The sequence below is a fragment of the Lynx rufus genome, unplaced genomic scaffold (genome assembly GCF_022079265.1).
Source record: "Lynx rufus isolate CCGP_SWC_20201006 ecotype Redwood Valley unplaced genomic scaffold, mLynRuf1.p SCAF_61, whole genome shotgun sequence".
NCBI lineage: Eukaryota > Metazoa > Chordata > Mammalia > Carnivora > Felidae > Lynx > Lynx rufus.
This window is the reverse complement of record NW_025814880.1, coordinates 191,861-216,013: the sequence shown is the minus strand read 5'-3', so window position 1 is coordinate 216,013 and position 24,153 is coordinate 191,861. Positions and strand designations below refer to the sequence as shown.

General features: G+C 37.9%; 1 protein-coding gene across 4 annotated transcripts in view; it reads right to left on the bottom strand.

Annotated features, from left to right (window-relative positions):
• The window catches only part of LOC124500913 (uncharacterized), a 44,869-nt gene extending 22,355 nt beyond the window's left edge, over positions 1 to 22,514 (bottom strand). For all 4 annotated transcript variants that reach the window (XM_047064786.1, XM_047064783.1, XM_047064784.1 and 1 more), the window contains exons 1-5: positions 22,425 to 22,514; positions 9,844 to 9,954; positions 9,422 to 9,463; positions 7,722 to 7,784; positions 6,988 to 7,089 (exon numbers count right to left, since the gene is read on the bottom strand). In XM_047064786.1, coding sequence (XP_046920742.1) covers positions 6,988 to 7,089; positions 7,722 to 7,784; positions 9,422 to 9,463; positions 9,844 to 9,919 — 283 coding nt within the window. In that variant the 5' untranslated portion in view covers positions 9,920 to 9,954; positions 22,425 to 22,514. The remainder of the gene's footprint in view (positions 1 to 6,987; positions 7,090 to 7,721; positions 7,785 to 9,421; positions 9,464 to 9,843; positions 9,955 to 22,424) is intronic.
• Between the last annotated feature and the right edge of the window lie 1,639 nt (positions 22,515 to 24,153).

The following is a 24,153-nucleotide window of genomic DNA, read 5'->3' as shown; positions in this document are numbered from 1 at the left end:
CTGTATTGAATGTGGAAGATTTCGATGTTAAAGTTGAAAGGGTAGTCAGTATTTCTATACCACAGAAAACAAGAAATAAGGGTGCATGATATGCTTTCATATTTCTTCATTATGTTGGGATTTAAACTTGGCACAACAGTAAACACGTACATGTGATAAGTCCTCTCATAATATAAGTGGTTTTCAAACCCTAAGAAATCAATCTTCTCACCAGGAAATATGTTACACAGCAAATGGAAAATGAAAGAAAAAAAAAACAAGACAAATACACTCCTACTAAAAGTCACACAAAAAAGATGTTTCTATAAAGAACAGCCAGAACTGGGCGTGGTGGACAAGGGAGCGTGTGTGTGTGCGTGTGTGTGTGCGTACAAGGGCTGAGGAGTGAGGGGTTAGGTCTACTCATATCAAAAGATTATAAAGCTGTTATACTCAACACAACTTAGAGCATGAATAAGCAGACCAATAGAACAGAATGTAAATTCTCAAAATAGACAAGTGCACATGGAAATCAAGTATATAGTTAGGATGGCATCTCAAATTCAAGGATGTGGTGACAGACTTTTAAATAAATGATCTGGGACAACTGTAGAGCCGTTTTCAAAAAGATAAACTAGATCTGTATCTCCCGATGGAATGCAATGTGAAATAAACAGTATTACTTATGAAGTATTGTTGTCAAAAAATGTTGAAGATGAAAATAATTAAGCCATCAGAGCTGATTCCTGGTTTATGAGGAATACGGACAACAGAGAAACGAGAGATGAGAAAACAGACAAAAACGGGTAAATTTAGTATATGGGAAATTTTTCTTTTTTTAGTGTATTGAAATGCTACAAGACAATCGGCAACCCAGTTTCTTAAAAAAAAATCAGTGCCTAAAAAGAAAAGACAAAGAAGGTAGAGGAATAGCTGTAGAGTACGTGAGATTTAAGTGTCATAATAGATGCAGTGTGTAAAGCTTGTTGGGTTTTTTATTTGAATAAGCTCACTGTAAAAAATATTTTAAAGAAGGGAAATTTAAAAATAAACTGTATAATGGTATTGCAGTCATGTAAAAAAATCCATACTTTTTTTTTTAAATTTTTTTTTAACGTTTATTTATTTTTGGGACAGAGAGAGACACAGCATGAACGGGGGAGGGGCAGAGAGAGGGGGAGACACAGAATCGGAAACAGGCTCCAGGTTCTGAGCCATCAGCCCAGAGCCTGACACGGGGCTCGAACTCAGGGACCGCGAGATCGTGACCTGAGCTGAAGTCGGACGCTTAACCGACTGCGCCACCCAGGCGCCCAAAAAATCCATACTTTTAAGAAGATGTATACTGAAGTATATAAGGACTAAATGAAAATTTGCTTTGAAATAAGTAAGAGGGGCGCCTGGGTGGCTCAGTCGGTTGAGCATTGGACTTCGGCTCAGGTCAGGATCTCGCGGTTTGTGAATTCGAGCCCCGCGTCAGGCTCTGTGCTGACAGCTCAGAGCCTGGAGCCTACTTTGGATTCTGTGTCTCCTTCTCTCTGCTTCTTCCCCGTTCATGCTCTGTCTCTGTCTGTCTCTCAAAAATGAATAAACGTTAAAATTTAAAAATAAATAAATAAGAAGCAAGTGAGATGAATCTTCATAACTGTTGAATCTAGGTTCATTCTATTATTCTTTATTCTTTATCATTCATTATATTATTCTTCCTACTTTGTATACATTTGGAAATGCTCATTACAGCCAAAAGGCAGAAAGAACCCAGATGCCCATCAAAGGATGAGTGAATAAACACAACATATACACATACAACAGAATGTGTTATTAGGCAACAAAAAGGAATGAAATTGTATACCCATGTTCACAGAACATATTCACAATCACTAAAATGTGGAAGCAACTCAAGTATCCACTGATGGATGAATGAATATATATACATATAGTAGAATATTATTCAGTCTTAAGAAGGAAGGAAATTTTGACATATGTTACAACCTGGATGAAACATGAGGACATTAGGGTAAGTAAAATAAACTAGTCACGAAAATAGATACTGCATGATTCCACTTATATAAGGTATTTAGATTAGTCAAAACCATACAGACAGAAAGTAGAATGGTGGTTGTCAGGGGCTCGTGGGAGGGGAGAATGGGAAGTGTTTGTTTAATGGATACAGAGGTTTTTTTTGTTTTTTTAACGGTTATTTATTTTTGAGACAGAGAGAGAGACAAAGCATGAACAGGGGAGGGGCAGAGAGAGAGGGAGACACAGAATCTGAAGCAGGCTCCAGGCTCTGAGCTGTCAGCACAAAGCCCGACGCGGGGCTCGAACTCACGGACCGCGAGATCATGACCTGAGCCAAAGTCCGCCGCTTAACCGACTGAGCCACCCAGGCGCCCCTAATGGATACAGAGTTTTAATTTTACAAAATGAAAAGAATTCTGGAGACGGATGGTGGTAGTCATTGCACAAAAAATGTGAAGGTGCTTAATAACACTGAACTGGACACTTAAAAATGGTTAAGGTAGTAAACTTTATGTTATGTGCATTTTACCACCATAAATTGGAAAAAAGGAAGAATGGAATATTGATACATGCTACAATATAGATGAACCTGAAACCATCATACTAAGTGAAAGAAGCTAATCATAAAGACTACATACTATCCCGCTTATATGAAATGTCCAGAATAGGTAAATCTATAGGGACAGAAAATAGATTAGTAAGTTGCCTAGGGCTTGTAGGGTGGTGGGGAGAGAATAAAAGGGTGATAGCTAAAGGATATAGGGTTTCGTTTTGGGGTGTTCTGGGTATTCACAGAGTCCTTTGATAAAGCTACTAACTATAATGAAATTGTAATTAGTCCCAATAAAGTAAATTATAACCCAAAAAGGGACATTCGGTGCCTCAGACTAGAAGGACATGGGGGTAGGATGGGGAGACGACAAAAAAGAAATTGGAAGAAAATAGAAGTTTCGGTCTCTATCTCTGCATTGTCTATGAAACCATCTTTCTACCATGTCACTGAGACTTGAACAGACTGGAATAGGTTACAAGGTTCCTTGAGCGGAGCACCTGGGTGGCTCAGTTGGTTAAGTGTCTGACTCTTGATCTCAGCTCAGGTCATGATCTCATGGTTCGTGGAATTCAGTCCCGCGTTGGGCTCTGTGCTGACAATGCAGAGCCTGCTTGGGATTCTCTCTCTCTCCTCGCTCTCTGACCCTCCCCCACTCTCTCTGTCTCTGTCTCTCAAAACTAAACTTTAAAAAGAAAGAAAAGTCCCATAAAACTTATAACACACAATATTTGAGTGAGAAAATTGATCTGAAGATACAAATCTGAATATTTTGAGGATATAGGGATGATGGGGGAAAGGAAGTTTTTTCAGAGAGTGTTAAATGAAACAATGAACTACAAACAGAACTTCATTCTGCTCCCTGGAGTTTATAAAAATGAAGAAATAGGACTTTTACATTAGGAATTAATCCCTCCTTAAGATCTGCAAGTATCTTCTGAGTGCTTTAGAAATTCTGGTATGCATGTTCACAAGCGCTAACTCCCTTCAAAGACACAGTTATTTCTAAAATCCTCACCATTAAGTAGCAGGTTTTCCGTCAGCTTTTTCTGTTCCTTTTCTGGGAGCTTAATCCTCATTTCCCCCAGAATGCTGTCCAAATTACCCACATTAACCTTCCCACCTTAGGAAAGCAATAGGGATGGGAAATAAGAAAAATGGAATGTTTCCACAATATTAAAAATGCATTCGTTTCTGTGTATTATTAACTTAATTAGCCCGTGCTAATGATATGAAAAAAGAGAGAAAGTGTAATTCATGTCTTCATATTATCATTTAACATTTTAAATAGGAGTACCAAGACTCATTTGACTTTTCTAATTATCTGGAAAAATTTAATAGGATGGGTAAAACTAGAACCTGTCGCCTTTCACCTTATCTTGGACAACTTGAGACAGCAAAAGGTGCCTAAGGTATATTTTAGCGCCTTACGGCTATTAGACCACAGATCTCATTGCTACAGACAAGAACAGGAGCCATTCTCATTTTCCTGAACTCCCAGGTCACTTCCACTGAACAATTGCCAGTACTTCACTTCAATGTCTGCGGTATAGACCTAGATTTGATTTTCCAATTTAAGATTCTTTTTCATCTTACTTCCATGCTCCCTATCCCTCTGACTCTTCTCTGGCCTTTTGTGGCCTGTGGAAACCTCAGCATTACTTATGATTCACAGTGAAAGAAGTTGTTGATATAATAAACTTAATATAAGTTTTTAGGATAGCATTCATTTCTATTTAGAGATGTGTTCTGTGAGTTTTTAAAATGTCTTCTTAGTGCCAAATTAGTGGCTTTCGAGAGTCTTTCCATCACTTCATAAGCCCAAGATTTCCCAAGTGGTTCAATGCTATATTAAATGCTCAGCATTAATTTGTAGATTCTGTCTCATATTTTTAGGTTCCTTTTCTGTAAGATTCAACCTCATGTTTTCCAAAACAGTGATTGTTGTTATATCAACATGATTGTTGATATCAATCATCCTCACCCCTAGGAAACTGAAAGAAATAACACCAAAATGTAGTCACTCTTAAATGTGACCAAAACTATTAATTTGTAGATAATATATAGTTACAAGTTCTAGCACAAAAAACATAGCTAACTACATTGTTCAAATATTTAAAATATGTTCAATAATAGAGTTAGAATAAAATATCTTCCTTTGGTCAGTCCATAGAGCAGAAAGCTTTAAAGGTAATCGGTGAGCTACTCAGTGAAATACACTAGTGGGGATAACAAATTTCATCCTTCCATCCAATGAGCATGATTTTTTTGTTGATGATACCCAGAGAAAAATTTCTTTTTCTGAGTAAATTTCTTTAACCATTACTAATCTTTTTGTTTATTAATCACTTTTCAAACTAGACTTATTTTCTTCTTTGCCACAAATTGTAAACTTTTCTTTTTTTTTTTTTTTTTTTTTTAATTTTTTTTTTCAACGTTTATTTATTTTTGGGACAGAGAGAGACAGAGCATGAACGGGGGAGGGGCAGAGAGAGAGGGAGACACAGAATCGGAAACAGACTCCAGGCTCCGAGCCATCAGCCCAGAGCCTGACGCGGGGCTCGAACTCCCGGACCGCGAGATCGTGACCTGGCTGAAGTCGGACGCTTAACCGACTGCGCCACCCAGGCGCCCCTGTAAACTTTTCAATAAATTATGGAACTCTATCCCCCAGGATAGAACATACATTGTCTGCAACAGTATGGGCGGATTAAAAGAAGCATAAACATGCTATCAAAATATCTGAAAAGTGGCAAGTATCAAAATTTAACATCTTATGTATATTTTCATCTTTAAAGGCCTTCATTGCACACCAAAGGAAACCATCAACAAAACAAAAAGGCAACTACTGAATGGGAGAAGATGTTTGCAAATGATATATCCAGTAAGGGGTTAAAATCCAAAATATGCAAAGAACTCATATGACTGAACACCGAAAAATGACAAATAATCCAATTTAAAAATGGGCAGAGCACATGAATAGACTTTTCCAAAGAAGACATGTAGATGGCCCACAGACACATGAAAAGATGCTCAGCATCACTAATCATCAGGAAAATGCAAATCAAAACCCAATGAGATATCACTTCACACCAATCAGAATGGGTAGGATCAAAAAGATAAATAATAAGTCCTGGTGAAGGTGAGGAGAAAAGGGAGCCCTTGTGCACTATTGGTGGGAATGTAAATTGGTGCAGCCACTCTGGAAAATAGTTGGGAGGTTCCTCCAAAAACTAAAAATAGAAGTACCATATGGTCTAGTAATTCCACTTCTGGGTATTTACAAGAAAAAAATGGAAACGCTAATTTGGCAAGATACTATGCCATTTTGTTTGCTGCAGCATTACTTACAATAGCCAAGATGGGGAAGCAACCTAGGTGTCCATTAACCGATGAATGGATAAAGAAGATGTGGTACACATACACATAACGGAATACTACTCGGCCGTAAAAAAAGGATGAAATCTTGCCATTAATGACAACATGGATGGACCTGGAGGCTATTATGATAAATGAAGTAAGTGAGACAGAGAAATACAAATATCATATGATTTTGCTTACTTGTGGAATCTAAAAAGTATAACAAACAAACAACAGACTCATAAATAGAGAGAACAGGTGGTTGCCAAAGTAGAGGTGGGTGGGGGATTAGGTGAAATAGAAGATTAAGAGGTGCAAACTTCTAGTTATAAAGAAAATAAGTCAGAGGGATGAAAAGTATAGCATAGGGAACAGAGTCGATAATGTAATAACTACGACAACAGAAGGCAACTACACTTACCATGGTGTTTCATAATGTGTGTAATTGTTGAATCACTATGTTGTACACACGAAACTAATGTTATATGTCAGTTATCCTTTGATTTAGAATAAATTAATGAAAAAGGCCTCTGTGCCAACCATCAGCCTATCCTGATAGATGTATCAGCTTTAAGAAGCATACAAATCAGAATCTCACCAAAATTCGTTATTAAGCAACAGAGAAGCCATCATTTCACAAAGTCAGACTTTACCTTTCCATACAGTACAAATATACTCTCAATAATTTCTAAAAATATATGAAATGGAGAAAATAAGGCCACTCTTCATTCACTGGCACCTAAGGCAGTTATTGCTGGCCCTCTAACAGGCAGAACCCCTCCCATCCGTTTATTCTTTGTAATTTCTCATTTGTTTCCATTGCATACTTTTCAATGCCTTCCTTTTCCTCTTCTCATTTTAAAATTTCAGACTCACAGTGTATTCAAGAATAATAGCCAGGATTTCTCAACCATGGTCGCAGGATTTCTGACTAAAGCCACCTCGTTCCCAACTAAGAATGAGACGACACCGTTGGTATTTCTTCATAAGAGAAAACAGTCATTACCTTGTAAAAGATTTTTTTGGACAATCTTTTTCACTTAGATATGAAATAGAATTGTTAGAGAAATTCTCACCATCGACTGGCAGATTGTTCACCAACTCTCCCTGTTTCTTATCTTTGAGTTCTATCCCCATGTTTCCTGGAACTTTTTTCATGTCATTGACCTCAACCTCTCCTTCAAAGCAAAAGAAGGGAGACTTCTGGTATTATTGTGAATGATGTCGTGATTCCACACAATTAAAAAAAAATTGCCTTTGTAGCATTACAGCTAACTGCTGAATGAAAAGAGACCCAGCCTAAAAAATAGGCCTTTGGGCCTACAGAGAAGGTTTCTCGTTACTTCTAGTATAATCTCTGAATGACAGGCAGGGCAACAGAGCATGCGATTATGAGTATAAACTTTGCAGTACATTAGAATGATACAGATTGCTGATCTAAGTAGTTTTCTCAGCACTTTTATTGCTTTGAGATCGCCTCTAACTTTACCAAAACTTTCCTTCACTTTTTACTGTGTTAAACTGGAATTTAGCTTTCCGCCATAAAAGAAGGTATGCTAATTATTGGCAGAGATTTCAGATAATGACTTGGGAAACAACAAAGAGCACTGAAGTTTTATTGCTAAAAGTTCTGATAATCTATTATCTAACTGTAGGCATTTATACATAAACATTTTTATAAGATGTGTAAGACAGATTTTAAAAGTCCATGCAATCATGATGTGGAAAGAGCATTATATTGTAATTTAGTGGAAAGAATTTGGTTCTTAGATTTCTAGTAGCATCTTACTCTTAGTTGTTATTCTATTACCTGTTTTGGCTTTTATTCCATCCATTCCATCCATTAAGATACCAACATCAAAGTTCCCATTAGCTGTTAAAAAAAAAAAAAGACTTAGTTGGGATCCAGAAAATGATAGAGCTTTAGAATGAAAACATAAAGTACCCATACTGTAAAAAAGCTTAAGGCAGAGTCCAGTATTTCCACTATTTTATTTGAGTCCATTTTTAATTTTTTTTTTTCAACATTTATTTATTTTTTTGGGGACAGAGAGAGACAGAGCACGAACGGGGGAGGGGCAGAGAGAGAGGGAGACACAGAATCGGAAACAGGCTCCAGGCTCTGAGCCATCAGCCCAGAGCCCGACGCGGGGCTCGAACTCACGGACCGGGAGATCGTGACCTGGCTGAAGTGGGACGCTTAACCGACTGCGCCACCCAGGCGCCCCTATTTTTAATTTTTAATTTCAGGCTTTCTGAGGTTCAATTTGTATTTGCAAAATGGACTCGGAGTCTAGGAAAAACATTTTATGATGCCACACTAGTTCATAAACTCTACAGGACAGTTGATGCTCTCTGTGTTCATCTTTGTTCTGGCAGGGACAAGACTCATGCAGGTACCAAGAGTAAAAGAAGTAAAGGCCATAATTCTCATCTCTTGTCTTTTACTAACATACTTTCTCCTCTTCTTTCTAATCACTGCGTCCATTTCAGTATGGCTGCTGACTAATTATTACTCCACCACTGCAGTAATTGCTATTAGTTCTTTATGACTCCAAATAATTATTATTTTTTCTTATTCTTTTCTGCTCTTTTCAGTTTATCTCTTGATTCATCTTTCCATACTCATGAATTATTCATTTATTAATTCATACATAAAGGGAGACAGATATAAAGCCTCACTCCAAGGAACCACCAAACGGACCAAATAATGACAGTTCTTAGGCAATAAGGCTTTGAAGGAGCTCCAGTTCCCCTCTGCTCCCTCCAGTGGTTTCCAGGCTACTAGTTTTCACTGCAAATAGAAAATGTTATTTTTCAAGGCTATTACGGAGCTGTAAGACAGAGGATGGGAATAGGGCAAATTAAAATATCACAAAGCTCACTATTCTTACTGAGATTCAGTCTTTTTTCTCTTAAATCCTCCCAGATTGCAGCAAACCTTTGGTTAATTTCCAGTTCTGAAAATGTTAATTTTGACAATTTTTGCCCGTTTGCTCATTGCTCTTATGGAGGAGAGAGTTTTTCGGTGGTTCCTATTCTGCCTTTTATCTGACATCCCCAAGTGAGTTTCTGAAGCTAAAAATAACCTCTGGCAATTGTTGATAGTCCCACTTAATTATTTTTTCCAGATGTCCCAGGGAAACTTAAAAGCATAAAGAAAAGAAGCAAATAAAAAACTAACTACATGTTTTTCATTGGTACACAGTAGTATTTGAAAATTAAGGAATGATTCAATAAAAATATCTTTTGGGGAAAAAAAACTCACCCTATCAGAAGGGTATAAAACCCATGGCAAAGACATAACTAAATAGTATATGAATCATGTGAAAAAAATATTTTTTCAGGTAAGAGGCAGTATTCAGTAAAATGTTTCTAGGTGATATTGCTTGACCTCAGTGGATTGTGCTCAGCTAAATATATTCTTTTTTGGTTTATTTAAAGTGGGGATTACTTTGTGATACATCACACTTCAATCCTAATATTTTATTTAATACATACAATACTGACCTTGAATCGTGAAGTCTGGTCCAAGGATATGATGACCCATGCCTATATAGAAGTAGCAAAAATGTCATTCATATTGGCTGAAACCAAAGCCCTTGTTCCTGTGAAAACTACTAACCTGACTGAGGCCCCCGCAACATTCTCAGCCTCTACTAGAATACTAAGAATTGTGATACACTAGACATTAAGTTCCTTGGGTCAAGGACTATGTCTGTATTTCGTGGTCATTGTATTTCTGGCACTGAGCAGAATACATGATATATAGTGCTCAGTAAATATTTGTTAAATAAACGAATAAGTATCAACTTTAGATTAATATATTGAGAGAAAAAATAATTCTTATTTCAGCTACATAAGTCCTATAAAAAATGTCAGCTGCAAAACCCAAATTTTCATGAAGGCATAATGATATCTAAATCACTCACCATCAACTGGTACATCTGAAGCATCTGAAGCAACTGGTACATCATTAAGTTCCTCAGCTGTAAGTTTGATTGCCATGTTTTCAAGAATAGAGTCAAGGTCATGGTCATCATCTTGCAACCCAACAAAAGAGAAAGTTACGAGGATATTAAAATAAAAATCAAAATATAATATAAATTCCTAATGTATGGTGGTATCAATTTCATCATAAAAAAAAGAGGCTAAGGACATTTAAATTAAAAAAAATTTTTTTTTCAACGTTTATTTATTTTTGGGACAGAGAGAGACAGAGCATGAACGGGGGAGGGGCAGAGAGAGAGGGAGACACAGAATCGGAAACAGGCTCCAGGCTCCAGGCTCTGAGCCATCAGCCCAGAGCCCGACGCGGGGCTCGAACTCACGGACCGCGAGATCGTGACCTGGCTGAAGTCGGACACTTAACCGACTGCGCCACCCAGGCGCCCCTACACTAAAATTTTAAATAAACTATGGAATTTTTTTTGCAGAGTCATGTTTTTCTAAGTATGCAACTAAATCATCTAATTAATGTCGTGTCAATTTAAAATAGTGGATTTCACAAAGCAGGGCAAATCTATGGTATAGTGAAGAGAAGAGCACCAGATTCCAGGCTACATATATGGGCTTTGACTATATGAGCAAAATAATGTGGAGAATCAACACAGTTCTTCAAATAACACAGGTACTTATGCTTTAAATCATCCTCATGATTGAGAAAATTATCCACTTAACATGTATGCATAAGCATGATTCAAAAGTGGCAAGTAGCTGGGTAGACAGAAAAGCATCACTTTAGAAAACGAGGACTGTAATAATAGGTGTCTTCAATTTTACGTGGAGTCTAGAACCTTGTTTACATGGAGTCTAGGCCCCTTTTGAAGCACAGAAGTATGCAGAGTAAAATCTGTCTTTGTCTCAGCTCCAGGCTGGAAAAAAAGAGAGAGAGAGAGAAGAAAGAGTACTCCTCTGGATTAGTTATGGTGATAGATCTACCCACACATGAGTACAGAACTCAAATCTACACTAAATATGTGGGGTAGGAGAACAGAAACCAAAAAAGTCATTTAAAGTTGTCCCATGTCCATCACATCTCTGAAGCGCAGTGCAGAAGAGAATTCAAATTCTCTTGGAGGAGAATACTCTAGATCCAGACTCACGTGAGATTCCCACAGATTTAGATCAACAATATATGAGAAAATAAACAAAAAGTACAAAGCACCCAAGGACATAAGTTAATGAGTGAGAAGCAGACAAAGCAATAAACAGAAGATTTAGATCCCCCAGGGACTTTGTATTATCTTTATCAGGTATCAGTCTTGAAACAACTAAAGAACATGACCAAAAAACATGACATAAGGCAGATTATAAGAAGAACCAAACGGGGGTGCCAGGGTGGCTCAGTCGGTTGAGCGTCTGACTTCGGCTCGGGTCATGATCTGGCGGTTTGTGAGTTCAAGCCCCGCGTCAGGCTCTGTGCTCAAAGCTCAGAGCCTGGAGCCTGCTTCAGATTCTGTGTCTCCCTCTCTCTCCGCCTCTCCCCTGCTCATGCTCTGTCTCTCTCTGTCTCTCAAAAATAAATAAATGTTAAAAAAAATTCTTTTTAAAAAGAAGAACCAGGGGCGCCTGGGTGGCTCGGTCGGTTGAGCGTCCGACTTCGGCTCAGGTCATGATCTCGCGGTCCATGAGTTCCAGCCCCGCATCGGGCCCTGTGCTGACAGCTCAGAGCCTTAATCCTGTTTCAGATTCTGTGCCTCCCTCTCTCTCTGACCCTCCCCCGTTCATGCTCTGTCTTGCTCTGTCTCAAAAATAAATAAACGTTAAAAAAAATTTTTTTTAATTAAAAAAAAGAAGAACCAAATAAAGTTTCTAGAGGTAAAAAATATAGGCACTGAAATTAAATTCTCAATAGACAGTTTAAACTAGAGATTAGATTCAGCTGGAGAAAGATAACCTAGAAAGCAGATGGGAGAAATTACCCAGATGAGATAGACAGTATATCTAAGTACATCATATAGTGAATGAAGCAGGCTGAATGGTGGCCCCAAAAAGATATGTCCATATCCTAATCCTTGGAACCTGTATATGTGACTTTATTTGGATAAACGGTCTGTGGAGAGGGAACAAAGTTAAGGATCTCAAGATGAGATATACAATGAAGTGTTTATAAAAATGGAAGGAGACTTGAGATATAAACACAGGGGAGAAGACCATATATAGAGCAAGACGGGGGCCAAGATTAAAGTTATGTTGCCACAGCCAAGGAATGCTCAGGGTCACTGTTACAACAGCAGAAGTGTTAACAGAGAGCATAGTAATAAAAATAAAGATCTAATGCAGAAGGAAGGGGAAAATGTCATATTCTTCTGAATGGGTTCCTTGTTACATTTTTTGTAAAAAAAAAAAAAAAAAAAAGAAGAAGGAGGAGGAGGACGAGGAGGAGGAGGAAGAAAAAGAAGAAAAAGAGGAGGAACAGGGGAAGGAAGAGAAAGAAGAAGAAATATTTAAGATTGTGACATTTCAGGGGTACCTAGGTGGCTCAGTAGGTTAAGTGTCTGCACGAATTTCAGTTAAGGTCATGATCTCATGGTCATGAGATCAAGTCCATGTCAGGCTCTATGCTGGGTGTGGAGCCTGCTTAGGATTCTCTCTCTCCCTTTTCCTCTGCCCCTCTGCCCCTTTCCCCTGCTCACACTCTCTCTCTTCTCTCAAAAAAAAAATGATTTTGATTGATGTGACATTTCCATACTTGGACTAAAATGTGATGGAATGTTTGAAAGCTAAAAACAACGCTCAAAAGTAAAATATTTTCAGATCATATGCACCTCAGTTCTTTCAGTATGCAACTGTACTTGTAAACTTTTCTTTCTTCTGAACTTTTTCTCTCCTGAAAAATCAGAGGATTTCTCTTCTCCACAGAGGAATATTGATGTTTCATACCTAAATTGCACAGAAAATTGGAATAATTCCTGAGTTGCTTTTTTTTCTTACTTTTTCTTTTTTTCATCTTTTATCTATAGAAAATTTCAAGCATACACAAAAGTAGACAGACTAATGTGATGACTGGGGCGACTGGGTGGCTCAGTCGGTTAAGTGTCTGACTTTGGTTCAGATCATGATCTCATGGTTCATGGGCTGGAGCCCCGCACTGGACTCTGTGCTGACAGCTCAGGGTCTGGAGCCTGCTTCAGATTCTGTGTCTCCCTCTCTCTCTGTCCCTCCCCCACTCATGCTCTGTCTCTGTCTCTCAAAAATAAGTAGACGTTAAAAAGAATAATGTGACAATCTTCCCATGTACCCATCACCCAGCTTCAATGATAAGCAATCCTATTTCAGCTATATTCCTACTCCCGTTTCTTATTATTTTGAAGCAAATTCCAACATCATATTATTTCATGAGTGAAAATTTTAATATTAATTTCTACAAGGTGTTTTTTCTTTTCTTTTTGAAAAAAAAATTTAATGTTTATTTTTGAGAGAGGCAGCGCACAAGCAGAGGAGGGGCAGAGAGAGAGAGAGAGAAAGAGAGACAGAATCTGAAGCAGGCCCCAGGCTCCCAACGCAGGGCTCGAACTCACAAACTGCGAGATCATGACCTGAGCAGAAGTCAGACGCTTAACTGACTAAGCCACCCAGGTGCCCCAAGGTGTTTTTTCTTTTAAAAAAACACATTTAAAACACAATTATGACACCCTAAAAGTTAACAATAAGTTCTTAGTATCATCAAACATGGTCAGTGTTCAAATTTCCAATTGTTTCATAAATGTCAAAATTTATTAACACTCTGCATCAGGATTCAGTAAGGTCACCATTACAGTTTGTTGACTGATGTGTCTTTTAGATCTCTTTTTTATCTATAGGCTCTTTTTCCATGTCTTTTATCATCCTCATTATCACTATTGCCAGGCAATTTGTCCTATAGATTTTCCACAGTCTGGATTTTGCTAATTATATCACCATGGTTGTAGAATTTTAAAGACTTGATCAGATTAACTTCAACAGATTAAGTGTTGAACCACTAAATTGTATACCTAAAACCAATATTATACTATATGTTAACTGGAATTCAAATTAAAACTTAAAAAAGACAGCCAGGTGATTTTAACGTGTAGATAAATTTGATAGTCACTATGCAAACAACCACAGGCTTGTTCCTATTCAGAACTCCCATCAATTGGTCTATAACTCAGCATTTTATAAGAAATACCTTATTCTTCCTTATAAAGGAACTAAAAGCAAAATTAAAAGCTCTTTAGCAGAAGTGGCTCCTTCTTTTTACAGTAACCTGCTATACAAGGGCTACTTAAGTAATACAAAGGACAATGAATGGATTGAATCTGTAACATCTTCAGATGAATTTGGCCCCAAGCAAAATTGTGATATAGAGGTAATTTTTATCATGCACCTACCTCACTGCCCTTCCTTAGCAGGTACCTTGCCCTTTTGACTCTCTATCCCTTTAAGTCCAATCCCATGAATTCCTGCCCTCAGAGTGCCATTGCCTTGCTCTTAGCCCCCCTGAATCTGCCCTATTATTAGTCTCCTCTGCAGTCCTCCACTCACAAAGGGAAGGACTTTAACTCTTTTGATTACGACCCAGAGTATAAAATACATTTCTATTGAGATGTAGTACACATATACAAAGAGAGAGAACTGAAGTAATTTCACAAAGTAATACTTATTATGTGAAAAACACTCTAGTGTCTTCAATACTATTCGAATTTCTTTTTAAACAAAATACCGGTTAGTGACCTCCTAAGTTGATTTTATAACACACAAGTGAGTCATAATCTAGAATCTACTGCTACTTTATATCACCCATCCTCTCCCCATATATCTCCATTGAGATCTTCATATTTCTGGAACAATTATGATTTCCACATTACTACATGATTTTTCAAATCCTTTATTATTTTTCTAAAGTATAAGTGTGTTTATGTTATGAGATGCCTCAAACATTTTACAGAATTGGGATGACTTACTATAAATAATGAATAAGTGAAAACATTTGTTCTGTACCCTATTCTTCTAGGGCATTGTGTCTCCCCGGTAACCTAGTTTATACAGTGCTAATGAAAGAATGTAAAGGAACACTTCCACCATCTCCCATTCCTTCCTAGGTGACAAGTTTTATTGTGATGTTCTAGAAATAATTATTTTGCCTTTTGTCACTGAACATAAAGGAATAGTGGGATTCTCCATGAGATTATCACCAGATTTGTCAGCAGGAACCTTGCAGGTCAGAAGGCAGTGGTATGGTATATTTAAAATCCTGGGGGCAAAAAATACCAAAAACAAAAACCTGCCAACCAAGAGTACTCCACCCCCCCAAAGCTGTCCTACAGAACCAAAAGACAGATAGTTTCCCAGACAAAAAAAAAAAAAAAAAGGCTAAAGGAGTTCATCACACTAGATAGACTGACCTTATAAGAAATGTTAAAGTGGGGGTGCCGGGGTGGCTCAGTCGGTTGAACGTCCACCTTCAGCTCAGGTCACGATCGCATAGCTCATGAGTTCGAGCCCCATGTCAGGCTCTGTGCTCAAAGCTCAGAGCCTGGAGCCTGTTTGAGATTCTGTGACTCCCTCTCTCTCTGCCCTTCCCTTGCTCACACTGTCTCTCTCTCTCTCTTTCTCTCTCTCTCTCTCTCTCAAAAATAATAAATAAACACTAAAAAAGAAAAAAGAAATGTTAAAGGGAGTTCTTCAAGCTAAAATGAAAGGATGCTAATTAGTAACATGAAAACAAATGAAAGTGTAAATCTCACTGGTAGAGGTAAACATATAGTTAAATTCAGAATACTGAAATCTTGTAATGGTGGAAGGTAAATCACATATAACTCTCACATAAAGGTTAAAAGATAAATGTATTAAAAACAACTATAACAACAATAATCTGTTAATGGATACACAAATATAAAAGGACATAAGTGGTGACATCAAAACCAAAATGAGAGTGAGGTGTAAAAATGCTGAACTTTTGTATACATTTGAAGTTAGGTTGTTACCAGTTTAAAATAGGCTTATAAGATGTTTTATATAAGCCTTATGGTAACCACAAAGCAAAAACCTACAGTAAATATACAAAAGATAAAAAGAAAGGAATCAAAGTATATCACTAGAAAGGCACCTGGCTGCCTCAGTCAGTGGAACATGCGACTCTTGATCTCGAGGTTGTAAGTTTGAGCCCCACATTGGTTGTAAAGATTACTTAAAAGTTAAAAAACATAATTTTAAGTATATCACTAGAGAAAATCATCAAATCACAAAGAGAGACAGTAAGAGGAAGAAAGGAACAAAGAAAACAAGCAACCAAGCCAGAAAACAAGCAACAAAATGGCAATAGTAAGTCCATACCTATCAATAATCACCTTCAATGTATATGGACTAAATTCTCCAATCAAAAGACAGAGTGGCTGAATAGATTAAAAGAAAAAAAAAAAAAAGAACGAAATATCTGCTGCCTCCTAGAGACTCCCTGCAGCTTTAAGGACACTTATAGACTGAAAGTCAAGGGATGGAAAAAGATATTCCATGAAAATGGAAACCAAAAGAGGGCAAATGTAGCTATATTCATATTAGACAAAATAAATTTCAATAAATATTTTTTGGTTTTTGTTTTTTTAATTTTTTTAATGTTTGTTTATTTTTGAGAGAGCGACAGACACAGAGAGTGAGAGGGGGAGGGGCAGAGACAGAGGGAGACACTGAATCCAAAGCAGGCTCCAGGCTCTGAGCTGTCAGCACAGGGAGCAACACAGGGCTCAAACCCATGAACCATGGGATCACAGCCTGAGCGAACGTCAGTCACTTAACCAACTGAGCCACCCAGGCACCCCTCAATACGTGGTTTTTTTTAATGTTTATTTTTGAGAGAGAGAGAGAGAGAGAGAGCATGATTGAGGGAGGGGCAGAGAGAGAGAGGGAGACACAGAATCTGAATCTGAGCTGTCAGCACAGAACCCCATGTGGAGCTCCAATTCATGAACCGTGAGAGCATGAACTGAGCTGAAGTTGGACGCTTAACTGACTGAGCCACCCAGGTGCTCCCATCAATGTATGTTTTGTTTTTTTTTTAATGTTTATTTATTTTTGAGAGAGACAGAGACAGAATGCAAGTGGGTTAGGGGCAGAGAGACAGGGAGACACAGAACCCGAAGCAGACTCCAGGCTCTGAGCTGTCAGTACAGAGCCTGATGCGGGGCTCAAACCCACGAGCTGTGAGATCATGACCTGAGCTGTAGACGGACGCTCAACCGACTGAGCCACTCATGTGCCCCTCAATGTATGTTTTTAAGCCAAAAATTATAACAAGAGACAAACAAGAATCATTACATAATGATAAAGGGGTGAATTAATCAAGAGGATATAGCAACTGCAATGTTTATGTATCCAATATTACAGCATCTAAACATATAAAACAAATACTAACAGATCTGACGGGAGAAATAGACAGCAATGCAGCAATAGTAAGGGACACTTAAATACCCCACTTTCAACAGTAGATAGACTAACTAGAGAAAAATGAAGGAGAACATTGAACTTCAACTATACTGGAAACCAAATGGACCTAACAGACATATAGAGAGCATTCTATCCAACAGCAGCAGCATATACATTCTCTCAAGCACACATGCAACATTCTCCAGGATAGATAATTTGTTAGGCCACAAAACACGTCTTTAAAATCTTAAGAAGACTGAAATCATATCAAACATCTTCTGTGACCACAAAGGTATAAAACAAGAAATCAATTACAAGAAAAAAACCTGAAAAAAAATCACATATGTAGCGATTAAACAATATGTTCCTGAACAACCAATTGGTCAAAGAGAAAATCAAAAGGGAAATAAAAAATACCTGGAGACAAAGTAAATGAAAACACAATATACCAAAACTTACTGGAGGCAGCAAAAGCTGTTCTAAGAAAAATGTTTATAGAGATAAACACCTACATAAAGAAAAAAAGAGGGGCACCTGGGTGGCTCAGTTGGTTGAGAGTCCGCTCGGCTCAGGTCATGATCTCACATGACAGCTGATAGCACAGAGCCTGGAGCCTGCTTTGGATTCTGTGTCTCCCTCTCTCTCTGCCCCTCCCCCACTCACACTCTGTCTCTGTGTCTCAAAAATGAATAAACGTTAAAAAATAAAACTTAAAAAAACAGAAAAAAGAAAGATCTCGAATAAACAACTTAACTTTATATCTCAAGGAACTGGAAGGAAAAAAGGAACTAAGCCCAAAGTTAATAGAAGGAAGGAAATAACAAAGCTCAGAAATATAGACTAAAAAGACAATAGAAAAGATAAAAGAAGCTAAGAGTTTGTCTTTTGAAAAAATAACCAAAACGGACAAATCTTACTAGACTAAGAAAAAAAGAAAAGTCTCAAAATCAGAAATAAAGAGGAGACATTCAACTGATAACAGAAATACTAAAGCTCATAAGAAATTACTATGAACAATTATATGCCAACAAATTAGATAACCTAAAAGAAATTTATAAATTTCTAGAAACATACAAGACTGAATCATGAAGACATAGAAAATGTGAACAGACCGGGGCGCCTGGGTGGCGCAGTCGGTTAAGCGTCCAACTTCAGCCAGGTCACGATCTCGCGGTCCGTGAGTTCGAGCCCCGCGTCGGGCTCTGGGCTGATGGCTCAGAGCCTGGAGCCTGTTTCCAATTCTGTGTCTCCCTCTCTCTCTGCCCCTCCCCCGTTCATGCTTTGTCTCTCTCTGTCCCAAAAAAAATAAATAAACGTTGAAAAAAAAAAATTAAAAAAAAAAAAAAAGAAAATGTGAACAGACCAATTATTAGTAAGGAGATTGAATCAGTAATCAAAGACCTCCCAACAAAGTCCAAGATGGCTTCACTGGTGATTTCTACTAAACATTTAAGAATTAACACCAATCCTTCTCAAACTCTTCCCAAAAACTGAACAGGAGGGAACACTTCCAAACTTGTTTTATGAGGCCAACATTACAGGTAACAAAACCAGACAAGGACACTACAGGAAAAGAAATCTGCCGTCCAATATCCCTGATAAACATAGATGCAGGGGCGCCTGGGTGGCGCAGTCGGTTAAGCGTCCGACTTCAGCCAGGTCACGATCTCGCGGTCCGGGAGTTTGAGCCCCGCGTCAGGCTCTGGGCTGATGGCTCAGAGCCTGGAGCCTGTTTCCGATTCTGTGTCTCCCTCTCTCTCTGCTCCTCCCCCGTTCATGCTCTGTCTCTCTCTGTCCCAAAAATAAATAAACGTTGAAAAAAAAATTTTTTTTAAAAAACATAGATGCAAAAATTCTCAACACAATATTTCAATAGTACATTATATTAGTACAATACAATATTAATACTAATTAGTACAATACTAATATTGTACAGTATTAGTACAATATACTAATATTTCAATTGTGCATTAAGAGGATCATAGAACATGATCTAGTGGGATTTATTTCTGGAATTCAAGGATAGTTCAACATAGGCAAAACAGTAAATGTGATACCCCACATGTGATACCCCAAATGTGATAGGGAAAAACCCATTCTTCTTCTGTGTTTCTCCTTTACTCCTCCACGACTACCACACTCACAACACTTCTGACACCAGATGTGTCAGGTATTCTTCCCCACCACCAAGCAATTCTCTGCCACACCAACTGGGTGTGGCACCAACTGGGTCCTACAATTTACCTCAATTCTAACACTATCTACTTGGATAGACTGTCAGATTCCACAGGTTAAGGGATCTGTCCCACAAGGCTGCTCCCACCCCACTTGTGCCAATCACAACTCCAGATTGTGACCTGTGCTTCGGACTCATCACCTATAAATGAGAGGCTCCCAAAAGACCCTCCTTGGATTTGATTAATTTGCTAGAAGAGCTCACAGAACTTAGAAAAATAGTTACATATGTTTACCAGTTTACTTTCTTCAATATGATAAAAGATACAGGTGAATAGCCAGATGAAGGGATACATAGGGCAATGTCTGGCAGGATCTTAGCACAGGAGCTTCTGTCCCCAAGGATTTGGGAGGACATCAGCCTCCTGGTATGTGGATGTGTTTACCAACCTGGAAGATCTCTGAATAGGCCTATACTATTGAGATTTTTATGGAGGCTTATTCATGTAGGTAGGATCAATTATTAATTCCATTTCCAGTCCCCTTCCTCTCTCTGGAGAACTTCTAGCTTGGTGAACACATCAACAGACTAGGAGGGTGACACACCCCAACCCCATGGGGACAGAAGCTCCTGCGCTTGGGACCCTCCCAAACCTCACCCAATGAATATCTTCATGTGACTATTCTTCTGTATATTCAGTCATGTCCTTTAATAAACTGCTGAACATAAATGTTTCCCTGAGTTCTGTGAGATGCTCTAGCAATTAATTAAACCTGAGTAGGGATCATGGGAACCTCTGATCTGTACCCAAGTCAAACAGATTACAAAATCAATAGACAAAAATCAGTTGTATTTCTATACACTAACAAGAAACTATCAGAAAGATAAATTAAGAAAACAATCCCATTTACAATAGCATCAAAAAACAAAATATTTAGAAACAGACTTAACCAAGGAGGTGAAAGATGAGTACACCGAAAACCATAAAACATTAATGAAAAACACTGAAGAAGACACAAATAAGTGGCAGGATGTTTTGTGTTTGTGGACTGGAAGAATTAATATTTTTAAAATGTCTTATACTACCCAAAGTGATTTATATATTAAATGCAATTCCTGTCCAAATTCCACTGGCATTTTTTGCACAGAAGTAGAATAAATAATCCTAAAATTTGTACAGAATCACAAGAGACCTCAAAGAGCTAAAGCAATTTTGAAAAGGAAATAGTAACACTTGTAGAACATAGTAAGCTCTTCGACATTGGACAATAATGTTTTGGATTTGACACAAAAAGCAAAGGCAACAAAAGCAAAATTAACAAGCGGGACTACATCAAACTAAAAAGTTTCTGGACAGCGAAGGAAACCATCAGCAAAATGAAAAGGGAATCTATAGAATGGGAGAAAATATTTGCAAACCATATATCTGATGAGTTAATATTCAAATATACAAGGAATTCATACAACTCAATAACATAAATAATCCAATTTTAAAAGGACGTGAATAGACATTTTTCCAAAAAAAGACATACAAATGGCCAACAGGTACATGAAATGGCTCACAATCGCTCATCATCAGGGAAATGCAAATCAAAACCATAATGACGTATCATCTCACACCTGTTAGAATAGCTGTTTTCAAGGAGACAAGAAACAAGTATTGGCAAGAATGTGGAGGAAAGGAAACACTTGTGCACTGCTGGTGGGCATGTAAACTGGTGCAGCCGCTATGGAAAACAATGTGGAGTTTCCTCAAAAAATTAAAAATATAGGGGCGCCTGGGTGGCTCAGTCGGTTGAGCGTCCGACTTCGGCTCAGGTCACGATCTCGCGGTCCGTGAGTTCGAGCCCCGCATCAGGCTCTGGGCTGATGGCTCAGAGCCTGGAGCCTGCTTCCGATTCTGTGTCTTCCTCTCTCTCTGCCCCTCCCCCGTTCTTGCTCTGTCTCTCTCTGTCCCAAAAATAAATAAACGTTAAAAAAAAAAAAATTTTTTTTTTTTTAAATTAAAAATATAACTACAATATGATCCTGCAATTCCATTTCTGGCTATATATCTGAAGGCAATGAAAACACTCTCAAAGAGATATCTGCACTCCTAGATTCATCACAGCATTATTCACAACAGCCAAGGTATGGAAACAATATAAATGTCAATCAACAGATAAATGGCTAAAGATGTGTCATCACACACACACAGACACACACACACACACACACACACACACACACACACACACAGGAATACTACCCAGCCATGCAACATGGATGGACCTTGAGGGCATCATGTGAAGTAAAATAGGTCAGACATAGAAAGGCAAATACTGGATGATCTTATATATATGTAGACTCTAAAAAAGCCAAATTCATAGAAACAGAGAGTAGAAGGGTGGTTTCAGGGGATGGAGGTGGGGGAAATAAGAAAATGGAGAGGCTGGTAAAGGGTAGAAACTTTCAGTTAAAAGATAAATAAGGTCTGTGGGCCTAATGCATAACATTATGGCTATAGTTGATAACACTATATTGCACAATGGAAATTTGCTAAGAGAGTAGAACCTAAGTGTTCTCACCAACATAGGTAAGTAAATAAGGTAAATATGTGAAATGAGTAAAAGGTGGTAATCATTTCACAATGTAAACATATATTAAATCTTCACATTGTAGACTTAAATACATTATTTTGTCAAAAAAGACAAACTTGCAGGCATATGGATAATTGCTCTGCTATAACTAGAAGCCCATGGTGGCTTAGAGGCTTCCACATAGCTGTGAGAGAAATGAGAAAAAAAATGAAAAGAACGGCTACCTAGGAGTTAAAACTATACCAAAAGAAAGGCCACAAATATGCATGATCCTCCACATTTAGCACCTTATGAGAACATAGGAGCTACATTTTTGGTTCTCTCAAGCTTGCAGCAGTGTAATTCAATTAAGTGAGTTCAGAGTTTAACTTACCTTTTTTTGTGCTCTAGCCTCAAACCCCTAATTTCGTGTGAAATTGTCTTCTGTGTCATTTGAGAAAACTTGATGTCTTTCTTGTTGTCAATATGTCTCGATGGCAAGTTGGTTGCAAGAGAATTACAGCCTTCATCTGATAAATCGCTATTTTCTTCTGCCTGGGGAGTAACCAAGAGCCACAGTCAACCATGTTCTCTTTGCACAAGTAAGTTCAGTATGACCTTCCAGGTCAAATAATTCATTGTAGATAAATATTTTCTCTAAAGTGATGCTACCACACAGAATTTTGTTGAAAAGGATTTAATTATCAGTGCATTCGTTCAGATTAGGTACATGTTCTAAACGTCACCAACTATCCTTAGTGCATTATGCAGCTATAAAATGCCCAGCATTCGTGAACATACCTAACAGTTGGGGAATCCAGTTCTTAAGGCATCTTTAAACTTACTTCATTAAATTAAAAACTCTTCTCCATGAACATAAGGGAAGGGAGGTGAAACTAATATAAAAACAGGGAGGGGGACGAAACATAAGAGACTCTTAAATATGGAGAACAAATAAAGGGTTACTGGAGGGGTTGTGGGAGGGGAGATGGGCTCAATGGGTAAGGGGCATTAAGGAATCTCCTCCTGAAATCACTATTGCACTATATGCTAACTAACTTGGATGCAAATTAAAAATATATAAACTAAAATTTAAAAAAAATAATTGAAAAGAAATAAAAACTCTTCTCTACATCCACTATCAAGAGGATGAGAAGACAAGCCACAGACTGAGAGTAAATACCTACAAAAGACATATCTGATAATGGGCTGTACTCAAAGTACTGTTATTCTGTATATTCAAAAATATATACAAAGAACACTTAACAATAAGAAAAAGCACAACCCAACTTAAAAGTGGGCAAAAGATCTTAACAGACATCTTACCAAAGAAGACGTGCAGATGGCAAACAAGCAAAGGAAAAGATCATTTGTTCAACATCATGTCAATAGGAAAGTGCAAATTAAAACATCAAGATACCACTACACATCTGTTAAAATGGCCAAATCCAAAATACTGACAAAACCAAATGCTGGCAAGGATGTGGAGCAAGAGGAACTCTTATTCATTGCTGGTGGGAATGCAAAATGGTACAACCACTTTGAAAGACAGTACTAAACATACTTATACCATATTTGGCAGCAATTACACCTATTGGTATTTACCAAAGGAGTAGAAAACATATATCCACACAAAAACCTGCACACAGATGCTTAAAACAGCTTTATTCAGAATTGCCAATACTTGGGGAAAAAAACAGTGCCCTTCAGCAGATGAATGGCAGTAGATTCAGTACATGAACTGTGGTACATCTAGAAAATGGAATACTATCTGGCACTAAAAAGAAAGGAACTATCAAGCCATGAAAAGACACGGAGGAAACTTAAATACGTATCGCTAAGTAAAATAAGCCCATCTGCAAAGGCTACATACTATATGATTCTACTATACGACATTCTGAATAGGTTAAACTATGAAGACTACAGAGACCAGCGGTAGTCAGTGGAGGAGGGGGAAAACGAATAAGCAGAGCACAGAAGATATGTAGGGCAGTGAAACTATTCTATATACTATAATAATGGCTACATGTCACTATACATTTGTCCAAACTCACAGAATGCACAATACTGAATCAACCCCAATGTAAAGTATGGACTTTGGGTGATAAACATATGTCCGTGTA